This window comes from Mus musculus, chromosome 14, assembly GCF_000001635.26.
Source record: "Mus musculus strain C57BL/6J chromosome 14, GRCm38.p6 C57BL/6J".
Lineage (NCBI taxonomy): Eukaryota > Metazoa > Chordata > Mammalia > Rodentia > Muridae > Mus > Mus musculus.
Window position 1 is genome coordinate 31,472,717 of NC_000080.6, and position 12,570 is coordinate 31,485,286.

Genomic DNA, 12,570 nt, shown 5'->3' on the forward strand with positions numbered 1-12,570 from the left:
CATTTGGACATAATCATCACGTGGGAGGCAGGAGGCTGAAGGCTAAATATATTAGAAATACCTCGCATATGACTGAGTTTCATACTGTTTATATTTTATATGGATGGTCTCACCTAGCCTAGGTGGCAGCTCTAGGTTCTGGGACATGGCTGATTGCATGGGGCAAGTCCTCTACTTGCTCCTGGATGGTCAAAGCCAAAGCCTGTTATGTTTTGTTAGTATTCATGTGTGCAGCCTGTTTAACTGTAGTATGAAGCATGTTACATGTGCACATAGGGTCTTGTAGAGAATTTATATTGTGAGGTATATTTCACACATAATTCCTCCAACTCTGACTAGTACTGTGTGCACAGCATCTTCTGAAGTGGTGTTAGGCAGAATTCAGTACGACTCTGGGGTCTGTTTTGCATGTATAAGGCAATGCCATCCAAGCCGACCCTTCTGTGAGACGGCTCAGTATGAGGTGCTTGCTGCCTTGCTAAAACCTTTATGGTCTAGGTTCTTTCACCTGTTTGACAACTGTACTTTATTCCTGGGTTAAGTTCAGGTGTATGTGTGCTGAGAGCCAACATTGCTCACTGTCAGACATGCCACTAAACTAGATTGAAATATTCCAAACTTTTGCAGCCTAGTTTTACTTTGTAAAAATCTGGGGTGTGGGCTAGAGACAGGGCTCTGCAGCGCTCTGTTTGCTCTCCCAGAGACCCCAGGATCAACTACCTGCCCCCACCTGGTGGAACTATCTGTAATTCCTGTCCCATGGGGATCCAGTGCCCTCTTCTGGCCTCTGGAGCACCAGGCATGCATGTGGTGTGTAACATTAATGAAGACAAACCACCATACACATAAGCTAATTATTTTCGTTAAAAAATTAAAGAATCTTGTAATATTGTGGAACACCTTTTGGGTATATGCCCAGGAGTGGCATAGCTGAGTCTTCAGGTAGAACTATTTCCAGTTTTCTGAGGAACCACCAGACTGATTTCCAGACTGGTTGCACCAGTTTTCAATCCCACCAGCAATGGAGGAGTGTTCCTCTTTCTCCACCCTGCCAGCATCTGCTGTCATCTGAGGTTTTGATCTTAGCCATTTTGATTGGTGTGAGGTAGAATCTCAGGGTCGTTTTGATTTGCATTTCCTTGATGACTAAGGATGTTGAACATTTCTTTAAGTGCTTCTTGGCATTCAAGATTCCTCTGCTGAGAATTCTGTTTAGCTCTGTAACACCCTCCCCCTCTTTTCTTTTAAAGATTTACTTGTACGGTATTGCTGTCTTCGACACACCAGAAGAGGGTATGAGATTCCATTACAAATAGTTGTGAGCTACCATGTGGTTGCTGGGAATTGAACTCAGGACCTCTGGAAGAGGAGTCAGTGCTCTTAACCGCTGAGCCATCTCTCCATCTCCTGTACCCCATTTTTAAAATTGGGATATTTGGTTTTTTGGAGTATAACTTCTTGAGTTCTTTATATATTGTAGATATTAGCTGTAGGCATATATTTTTCACAGCTACTTTAATAAGGGTTCAACCTCCCCTCTAGCCCACCACCTGCCAAGTGATAGTGGAAAAGAAAGGTTATCAGGATATGGGGGGAGTGGACCGGTTTTAGAAATAGCTCTTTGGGGCAATTTCAACCTTCATTGTTCTCAGTCCAGTCCACTATCAAACACCAAACATGAATCAGCAGCTGCAGACCAGTCCACTCAGCAGGCACCACACACGAATCAGCAAGGGCAGTTCAATCTAAAAGAAAACAACATGAGGCTTGCCAACAGGCAGCAAGAAATTGCAGGAACCTCATGAGTTCTTTGGTGAGTTTCTTTCTATGAAGTGCCCACAAGTGAACTTCAACAACATAGTGTAAGGTGAACCAATACATGCATGCAGTCATCGAAGAATGTCGAGGTGGAGCAAAGCAAACCAATGCTTGAGCTCCTACTGCCTTTGAGATATCTACATTCCTCCTGAATAACGTGCATCCTTTCACGTGTTTGCTATAGCAAAATATTCTTTCACCTATGTGCTCTAGAGAAACATCATTTGACATAACTTTCTAAGGAAACCAGAAGTTTCCACTTCAGTTAGCTCTCTATAGGGTTAGAGAAGATCTTTCTCTAATCTGTAGGCTGCTGTTTTGTCCTATTGACGGTGTCCTTTGCCTTACAGAAGCTTTTCAGTTTCAAGAGGTCCCATTTATCAATTGTTATCTTACAGCCTGAGCCATTGGAGTTCTGTTCAGGAAAATTTTTCCTGTGCCAATGCATTCAAGGCAATTTCCCACGTTCTCTTCTATTAGATTCATTATATTTGGTTTTATGTTAAGGTCCTTGATCCACTTGGACTTGAGCTTTGTGCAAGGTGAGACGTATGGATCAATTTGCATTCTACATGCAGAAGACCAGTAGTTGGAACAGCACCATTTGTTGAAGATGCTTTCTTTTTTTCCACTGTATGGTTTTGGCTTCTTTGTCAAAGAAAAAGTGTCTATAGGTGTGTGGGTTTATTTCTTGCGTCTTTGATTCCATTCCATTGATTAGCCTGTTTGTCTCTGTGCCAATACCATGTAGTTTTTAACCACGACTTTTCTGTGGTACATCTTGAGGTCAGGGATGGTGATTCTTCCAGAAGTTCTTGTTCATAATATTCGTAATATTATTCATAATAGCCAGAAACTGGAAGCAACCCAGATAACCTTCAGCTAAAGAATGGACACAGAAAATGTGGTTCACTTACACAATGAAATACTATTTAGCTATGAAAAACAAGGACATCATGAATTTTGCAGGCAAATGGATGGAACTAGAAAATATCCTGAATGAGGCAACCCAGACCCAAAAGGACATGCATGGTATGTACTCACTGATGGACAACCATAGTACAACTCAAAGACTATATGAAGCTTAACAAGAAGGAAGGCCCAAGTAAGGATGCTTCAATCCCACTTAGAAGGGGGAACAAAATAATCATGGGAGGCAGATGGAGAGAGGGACCTGGGTAGGATGGTGGGGGGCAGGAAGGGAAAAGGGGGCAGGATTAGGTATGGAGGGGGGAGTTAAGAGAAATGATTAGAGGGCCAGGAGAATGAATGAAAATATGCAGTTGCTGTGTGTGGGGTGGAGGTAACCTCTAGAAAGTCCTAGAGACTTGGGATGGGAGGTTTCTAGGATTCAATGTGGGTAACCTTAGCCAAAGTGCCTGATAATGGGGATATGGAAGGGGCCACCTCCACTGGTTAGACAGGGCCCACAGTGGAGGTATGGGGACACCAACCCACCTTCAAATTTTTCAACCCAAAACTGTTCCTAAAAGAAATGCAGGGACAAAAAACGAAGTAGAGACTGAATGAATTGTCAACCAGTGACTGGCCCAACTTAGGATCCATCCCATGGGCGGGCACCAATCCCTGACACTATTACTGATGCTATGTTATGCTTGCAGACAGGAGCCTAGCATGGCTGTCCTCTGAGAGGTTGTACCATCAGCTGACTGACTCAGATGCAGAGTATGTGCCTAGCACTTGAGGGCCTGGGTTCTAAAACAAGACACTAAATAGCTTAGCTAGGCATGGCGGTATATGCTTTCAATCCAAGCAGAGGCCAGCCTGATCTACAGAGTGTATTCTAGGCTAACCAGGGCTAGTAGCTCTAGTGACACCCCATCTTGATAATAGCAAAATTGCTTTTAGATTTATTAATGTATATGAATATGAATTTTGCCTGCATATATGTATGTACACCACCAGTGCCTGGTACCAGACAAAGTCAGATGAAACTGTTGGGTCTCCTGGAGCTGGAGCTGCAGATGGTTGTGAGCTACCAAATGGGTGCTGGGAATTGAACTTGGGTTCTTTCCAAGATAACCTGAGGTTGACCCCCTGAAACAGAGAGCAGAGAACTAACTCCTAAAAGTTGTCTTATCACTTACATGTACTGCATCAGCTCCTGCCTTCAGGTTCCTGGCATGTTTTGAGTTCCTATCCTGACTTCCTTCAATAATGGACTATGGATGTGGAAGCTTAAACCCTTTCCTCCTACCCTGCATTTGGTCTTGGCGTCTCATCATAGTAATAGTAACCCAAATTAAGACATCAAGAAACAATGGTTTAATTATGCTAAGCTTTTAATATTTTCCTACATCATTCCCCAGCATCAAATTACTATTTCTTTAAAATTGCATTGTTAGGATGATTTTTAAAATTACTGTTTAGAGGGTCTGGAGAAATGGCTCCATCTTTAAGAGCACGGGCTGCTATTTCCCAGGACCTAGGTTTGATTCCCAGCACCCATACAGTGACTCAAGACTCAGCTGTGTCTTCAGTCCTAGGGACCTGACAACCCCCGGCCTCCGTGGAAACCACACATGAATATAGTATACAGAGATATCTGCAAACAAAATACCTATACACGCAAACTAAAATGTATTAAAGGGTTTAGTGCTTAAGGGTCAAGACACAGGACTTGGGGTCAAACTCTGAGCATCCATATAAAAGAACAGGGCACGACCCTACAGCACCAACACTGGGAAGTGGGCACTGAGGGGTTCAATGACAAGCTCCAGGTCAGCAAATGACTGTCTCCAGGATAGAAGGTGGAGAGTCAAAGAGGAAGATGCCATGTCTTCCTCAACTCATACCCACACGTTTATTCATCTCTCTCTCTCTCACACACACACACACACACACGTTCCTATTTTGTACTGCACATTGCAGACAAGCATCAATAACGCACGAAAGAACTGAAGATGAATAGCATCTGTATTGGCTAGTTTTGTGTCAACTTGACACAGCTGGGGTTATCACAGAGAAAGGAGCTTCAGTTGAGGAAATGCCTCCATGAGATCCAACTCTAAGGCATTTTCTCAATTAGTGATCAAGGGGGAAAGGCCCCTTGTGGGTGGGACCATCTCTGGGCTGGTAGTCTTGGGTTCTATAAGAGAGCAGGCTGAGCAAGCCAGGGGAGGCAAGCCAGTAAAGAACATCCCTCCATGGCCTCTGCATCAGCTCCTGCTTCCTGACCTGTTTGAGTTCCAGTCCTGACTTCCTTGGTGATGAACAGCAGTATGGAAGTGTAAGCCGAATAAACCCTTTCCTCCCCAACTTGTTTCTTGGTCATGATGTTTGTGCAGGAATAGAAACCCTGACTAAGACAGCATCCTACTGTAGGAAGATTCAACCACGATTCACTCCTTGGCCTTTTGTTTTGGAGCTGGAGTCACATGTAGCCCAGCCTGACATCAAACTTGCTATGCAGCCAGGAATGACCTTGACTTTCAGATGAAAACTTTGGAGTGGCATGGTGGTACACACCCTTAATCCCAGCCCTCAAGAAGCAGATCTCTGAGTCGGGGCCAGCCTGATCTATACAGCAAGTTCCAGGACAGTCAGGACGACACTGTCTAAAACAAACCACTCTTTTTAACACTTACTTTGTGTGTGTACATATGGGCCATGGTGCTCATATGGAGGTAACAGTCTGTAGGAACGGATTCTCTCCTTCCACAGAGTGGGCTCTAAGCATTGAACTGAGGCAGCAGGCTTCTCGGCAACTGCTTGTATCTGCTGAGCCACATTACTGGCTCTCAATTTACTTATTTTTTTTTTGTGTATTTCTATACACGATGCATGTATACACATCTTCTATGAGAGTGGACACATGAGTGTTAGGACTCAGTAGGAGGTAGGATAAGCTCTGGGGTTAGACCTTCTACTTTGCACCAGGTTATCTCTGCTCTGCGTGGTTGCATACACCTGGCTAGGTGGCCCTCATACTTCTGAGCACGTTTCTGTCCCCACCTCCCACTGCTGGGATTACAGATGTAGGCCATTCCCAGCTATGGGCAGATTCCTGGGATTCAACTTAGGTCCTCACTTGCATAATGCGCACCTGCTGTCTCCTCAGCCCCAGCACTGAACATCTTTCTGCATTTATCCTTCACGTGCTGGGGCTATGGGTGACACCACACCTGGTTAATTCAGTGCTGGGATGTAATGTCAGCAAGCGTTCTACCAACTGAGCTACAGTCAGTCTGAACACAAGACTTCATTCTTTATATAAAAACAAACACATTCACCCGGTTAGTGTGCACGTCTGCTTTAGTCTTTAATAAGTGGTCAGTCTGTATGCACACCAAAGAACTGTCTTAAATGTATCATCAGCAGATGCTTGACCTGCGACCTGTTCATGTATCTCTTGTCGGCTCCCATGCTTCCCTTTGTGGAGATGGATAATCATACAACACAACTAAGCCACAAGACTTTCCTTTCAGGACTTACAATTCTGTTTTTCTACAGTGTGCAAACAAATCCACTTTATTTACTTATTTGTGCACATGTGAGGTCAGAAAAACAATTCTCATTGGCTCTCACTCTCCACCTCTCTGAAGCCTCTCTCCTAGGTCTCCCACACCGCGTACTCCAGGCTTAGGTCTCCCACACCGTGTACTCCAGGCTGGCTGCTCCTGAGGCTTCCAGATGGTTCTTCCGTCTCTGCTTCTCATCTTGAGGTAGGAGTACTGAGGTAGGAGTACTAGGATAAACTCAAATTGCCAAACCTGGATTTTTTTCTTTTGTAATTTGGGTGTTTGCCTGCATGTATGTCTGTGCACCACTTGCAGAGGTCAGAAGAGGGCACTCAATACCCTGGGACTGGAATTACTGATGGAAGTGAGCTGCCATGTGGGTGCTGGAAACCGAACCCAGGCCCTGCCCAAGAGCAGCCAACACTCTTGATCACTGAGCCATCTCTCCTGCTCAACACAGACTGCTGATCCACCCAGGTTGCTAAGCTTGCACAGCTAGCACCTTTACCTGCTGAGCCAACTCCCCAGTCTTCACTTGTTCTCAGTACAAAAATAACACATGCAATTTTCAAAAATTCAGAATATAAAAAAAATACAAAATAGTTTAACATCCTTTTCTTCAAAGTGAAGCAGAGTCACTGGTAGGGGCTGGGTCCTTCGGAGGCTTCCGGAACTTGCTCTGAAGGAAAACTCGAGGCACACACAGGCCCTCTTTTTTATTCACTGTCTCTCGAAACACATACTCGTTCACCACTTCTTCATAACCTGCATCCACAAAGAGCTGCGCCAGGAATTCTAGAAGGCAAGCAGGATGAGCTCTGAGGACTGGAAGGTTTGTTTCCGTAATGAAAACTTCAATGCTAAATTGGACTTTGTTTTTAAACTTTTCTTCTTTGATTTTTTTCCCCTTCTGAGACAGAATCTCACTTTACATCTCTGGCTGGCCTGAACCTCTTCATGCTTCTGCCATAGCTTGCCCGGTGCTGGGACTTCAGGCCTGTGCTAGCGCGCCAGGCTTGCTTGCTTTGTTTTCATTCATTCGCTCACTCATCCACTCCTTGTTCATATTTCATTAGTCCACTCTATCTTTAAAACACACATACACACACACACACACACACACACACACACACACACACACACACACACACACACAAAATCCAAACATATTCCTATTTCTCATGGTCTTAACACCCAAACAGAAACCTCCAATTAAAGAATCAGCAAAGATGTACATCTCTTGGCTTACTCTTGTGTTAGCAAATACAGAAGTCTGACTAAAAGAAATAAAGCCCAAGCTAGCTATTGCAAAGGCCTGCATACACTCAACCTGTTTATAGAAAGGAAGGGCGTCTGCGACTAGAATGGGGGTTGGGGGAAGATTACCAGGTAGTGCTAACTTCACCCCTGCAAAACATCACACAGGTTAAGTAAACCAAACTAGTATAATAGAGGGCTGTGGAACACAAACATAGACCCCACTAAGGGCCTTACTGTGCTCTGCAGCTGTGCTCTGGAGCACTGCAGACCCCACTGGAGCCTCCTGATGACTTCTAAGGCATTTATTCAGTTGTGGCCATTTCACACACCTTACATTCATCTTCATTTCCACCTAATATGGTACATTTACTTATAAACATTTGTTTTTTTAGTTTTAATATCTAGAATAATATCAAAAAATAGAAAATGAGACAGACACTGAACTGCTATAAGGTTAAGAATAGCCTGGACTACTGGACTGTGGAGATATATATATATATATATATATATTAGAGCGAGCTGCAGACACCCAGCTCATCAGTTGAGAGCACCTGTTCTTGCAGAAGATCCAGGTTTGGTTTCCATGGCGGCTCACCACTACCCATAACTTCAGTCCCTGGAGCTCTGGCACCTCTGATGACTTTTGCACACACCAAACATGCACATTGCATACAAACACACATGCAGACAAAACATACACACATAAAATTATAATTAAAAATAAAAACAACTAACCAAACAAAAAAACCTAAGCCTAAACTAAAAGGTAAAAGATCTTGGAACACAGATTAGTGGTAGAGCACTTGGCTAGCATGCTTGAAGCCCTGGGTACAAGACTCAGCATCGCAAAAATAAATGAAACCCCTCCCCTCTAAACTAAAAAAGTGACAATCATCTTAGGTAGTCTTAAAACTAATGCTTGAAACACTTAAAAACTGCAATGATGTTTGGCATTTTCTGATCCCAAATGCCTTTTAAAGTCTTTTGCATTATTATCTTGTATGTGGAATATGTGTTAGGTAAGTGTATGCACCTGTGTGCAATAGCATGCATACATATAAAGAGGTCTCATTCTCCAAAAATATTTTTATTTCTGTTCACGGACATCTTGCCATCGTGTATGCACATGCATCAGATGCATGCTTGGCGCTCATGGCAGCCAAGAGGTGTTGGATGCCCTGAAATGAAGGAAGTTACAGGCTTCATTTGTTAGTCACCATGTGGCTGCTGGGATTCAAACCTAGGTCCTCTGGAGGTATCCTTAACAACAGAGCCATCTTTCCAGTCTTCCACCTTACTTTCTTTTGGGGGGTGATGGTGATAGCGTTTCTCTGTGTAGCACTGGCCATCTTGGAAGCTGCTCTGTAGACCATTCTGTTCACAAATTCAGAGATCTGCCTGCCTCTGCCTCCCAAGTGCTTGGCTTGACACTGCAACTCTTAACATCCATGCACCAAACACAAGGGCACACTTTTTGTTTTTTTAAGACAGGGTCCCTTTAATATAGCCCTGGCTGTCCTGGTCGACCTTACTTTTTGAGACAGGATTTCTCACCAACATGGGCCAACAAAACTAGCTGACCAGGGATCTTTCCTGTCTGCCTTCCCAGCACAGGATTACAGGTTCATGTCACCAGACCCGGCTTTTCACAGGGATGCTGAAATGCTGCAGCACACACCTTATTATTAACTGAGCCTCTTCCCAGTTATAAGCATCTAACTTTGGGACTGTTCTTCGAGACAGGGTCTCATGTAGCCCAGGAACAAGCTGAGGGTCAGAATGACCTATGGTTTAATTTAATTTCTGTGTAAGAGAGTTTCACCTGCATGAAGCATTTGCACCATGTGGATGCCTGGTGCTTACAGGGCCTGGTCAGGGGAGGTGTTTAATCCCTGGGAACTGAAGTTACAGATGGTTAAACCGCCATGTGGGTATGGGGAACGGAACCAGGCAAGTACAACGCGTGCTTTTAACTGCTGACCATCCCTGCAGATGGACTTTACTCCTGAGCTTCCTCTCTGCCTCTGGATCGCTGCTGTCAAAGCCTGGTGTATACCCACCCCAGTTTACGCAGGGCTGGGGACTGGATCCAGAAACTGAGCAATGCCAGGTCAGCACTACACCACCTGAGCCACATTCCCAGTGCTCTGTGCCAGCAAATTTAGTCAAGGAGTTTTGCCTGTGGGTCTGGAAAAGTGTCCCCAGGCCGCCATGGTGAACTCAAGGCACTTGTTTGGAAGATGTGACTTTCTGGTCCTACTTCCCCGTTTCCAGCACAGTTCCTGTTGGCATCACATGACAGATCTGAGGACTGTCTACTCTGCGGGCCTCACTCACTAGTCATGTCCCCACAGGCCAGGGCTGGGTATGTGGTGTATCAGAACTTGCTCTAAGGACTTGGGACTTGTGTGTTAGCACGGCCACACCCCTGCCCAGGCAGCACTCCACTAATGGTGCAGTCAAGTACACAGAGCAGAGAAAGACACACTCTAAGGAGACACTCCATTCCTCTTACCATCAGTAAAAAAATACGATCTGGTTCCATCTTGCCTGACATAAAAATTTTCTCCAAGTTTGCTTCCAGCTTTAAATCTAAGCATGGCGTGATCATTCAGCCCGTAGTCACGGAATAAGACACTTCTGCCTGGTTTTAATACCTACAAAAGTAATAAAGCAGGCTGTATAAACCCGGTCAACTAAAATGTAATCTGATGACATTAGGAATTAAAACACAGACCAGTGGGAGTGGTGAAAGAAGGCATACAAAATACCCTTACTATGAATGGTTGCTCTTTAAAAAACCATGTCAGGTGTGGAGTACATACCGTAATCACAGAGTTCAAGAGGGAGGCAGGAATATCACTTTGAGTTTGAGGTTAGCCGGACCTACACAGTACCTAGCCTACCTGGTTTACCTAGCAAAAGGATCCTGTCTCAAAAAACCAATAAGTAAATAAAATGCCTTAGAAGTCACTTTTTTTAGATATGATGGAGCATAAAACAGTTTCAAGCCCCACATAAAAGCAAGCACATAAGACACACTCTGCCTTGTGCACATCTCCTTCACTAGGCCGAGATATCTGCTTCTGACCACTTAACCTCTGAAGCTGGGCATGGTGGCACACGCCTTTAATCCTAGCACTTGGGAGGCAAAGGCAGGTAAATTTCTGAGTTTGAGGCCAGCCTGGTCTACAGAGTGAGTTCCAGGACAGCCAAGGCTACACAGAGAATCCCTGTCTCAAAAAACAAAACAAAACAAAACAAAAAACCAACTTACCCTTGAAGGGCTCTGTGTGAGACTCCCCACTGGGTCCCAACACTGACCTCCCCCTCCCATCCCCCACGGGCTGGGCTCTGGTCTGACGTCTGCTCACGTCTGCAGCTGTGGGAAGAGTAAGGAAAGCGATCCTTTCCTTTCCTCAGAGCCTTCTATCTGCGGTGTAGACAGTGCCACATATACACTTCAAGGGACACCTGACAGGTGTCCCACAGACCCATACCGCCAGGCCGAGCACAGAGCACTTGCTTTACAGTGAGAGAAGCCCTCTCTTGTGACAAGCTTTGCCTCCTTTGGAAAGCGTGTGGTGGCACTTGTACAGCCATATCCTCCCTCCACCCTGTTTTTTGGGAGACTCTTGTTGTATACGGGGAAGCCTGCCTGGCGCTGGCACCCTAGCATGATGGGTGGAAAGCGTATGCGGTACACTGTTCACATGGCCTTCGCCTGGGCTGCTGTCCTGTCTGCAGAGCCTGCTGATGGCTTCTCTCTCTAGTACTTTGCCAACAGAGCACACACTTTTAAATTAGCCAACCAATCACTGTGATGCAGGGAGAACGTAATCAGACTGGGCTAGGAAGTCATTGGGGCTCAGCTGACAAAGATCTCTAACGGAGATTAAAAACAGGAGGACCACCAAAATGAATGAAAGCTCAAGAAAACTTTTTACAAATGTGACATGTCATACCCACTAAAATATAGATACTATATCATTTATGACTACAATAGGTTGAGAAGAGGCTGGTCTATGAAGACAGAGTTGGGGTACTAGGACACGCAGATGCTGGAAGCACTCAGCATCTAGGTGGCCCCTCTAATGTATCCTTAAGATCAGGGCACTGATCACAGGAGTACTAAGCCTCAGGGAGAGGAAAGCCCAGACAACACACAGAGCTGTGGATTCTAAGTTGAGTCTGCTGTTCAGCCTAAGAGCTAGGTGACCCCCAATGGACCGTGACCTGCCACCAGGCTCCCAGCACCACAGATCCAGAAGGAGACAGCTGAAGCTCAGAGGGCTGTAAATCTCGTGTGGAAACTCAAGGCACGCCTTTATGTTTAGTGCTTCTCGTGGGAATGTGCCATACCTTTAATACGAAAGCTGTGGAAGTGCATTATGAAAACATCCTCATATCATCGCACAGTTCTTTTTGTAATTAAAAAATCTGTTTTAGACAGGGTCTCACAATGTTGCTGTGGCTGGCCTGAACTCATTAAAGAGACTAGCCCCAAATGACAGAGATCCGCCTGCTTCTGAACATTCAGTTCCTTTCAAGCTGTCCTCACAGAAACCTGCTGTCTATGGGCCCAGTTTCCCTCCAAGCCAGGCCGTGCTTTCTCCCGAGACTGCGTCACTCACGGACTGGCGTTCTCCTGCTGTGTCCCGTGTATCCTTCCTTTCTCCTCTCTCCTCCTCCTCTCTTTTCTTGTCATCAGACAAAATGCTTACTACCCTGTTAATCCCAGGGCTACTTTCCTACATTCTGCAAGGACTGTACCCTCTGGCTTGTCTTACTCTAAATGCCATTCTCTTTTGATTCTGGTCAATCTCAACAGACAAGTACAGTACCCTTCCAATTGTACTGGCCTTGTGCACCCCTCCCCGTCTGTGTGTTTGTATGTTGTGTATATAGACGTTCCTGTGTTTGATTGTAGGCATATGTGTGACTCAGATGGCAACTTTGAATGCTGTCCTCTCCTCCCTCTCTGCCTGAGGCAGGGTCTCTCACTGTTCAC

The 12,570-nt window shown here is 45.1% G+C and overlaps 1 protein-coding gene across 16 annotated transcripts in view; it reads right to left on the reverse strand.

The window, feature by feature from the left end:
- The window catches only part of Mettl6 (methyltransferase like 6), a 31,345-nt gene that overhangs the window by 9,002 nt on the left and 9,773 nt on the right, over nucleotides 1–12,570 (reverse strand). For 4 of the 16 annotated variants that reach the window (NM_001359848.1, NM_025907.4, NM_001359846.1 and 1 more), the window contains 2 exons: nucleotides 10,075–10,216; nucleotides 6,082–7,094 (listed from right to left, as the gene is read on the reverse strand). In NM_001359848.1, coding sequence (NP_001346777.1) covers nucleotides 6,919–7,094; nucleotides 10,075–10,216 — 318 coding nt within the window. In that variant the 3' untranslated portion in view covers nucleotides 6,082–6,918. Of the gene's footprint in view, nucleotides 1–861; nucleotides 2,701–6,075; nucleotides 7,095–8,625; nucleotides 10,217–12,570 lie in introns of those variants that run through there. The other 12 variants (XM_030247963.1, XM_011245154.2, XM_030247964.1 and 9 more) reach the window with 7 other exon arrangements.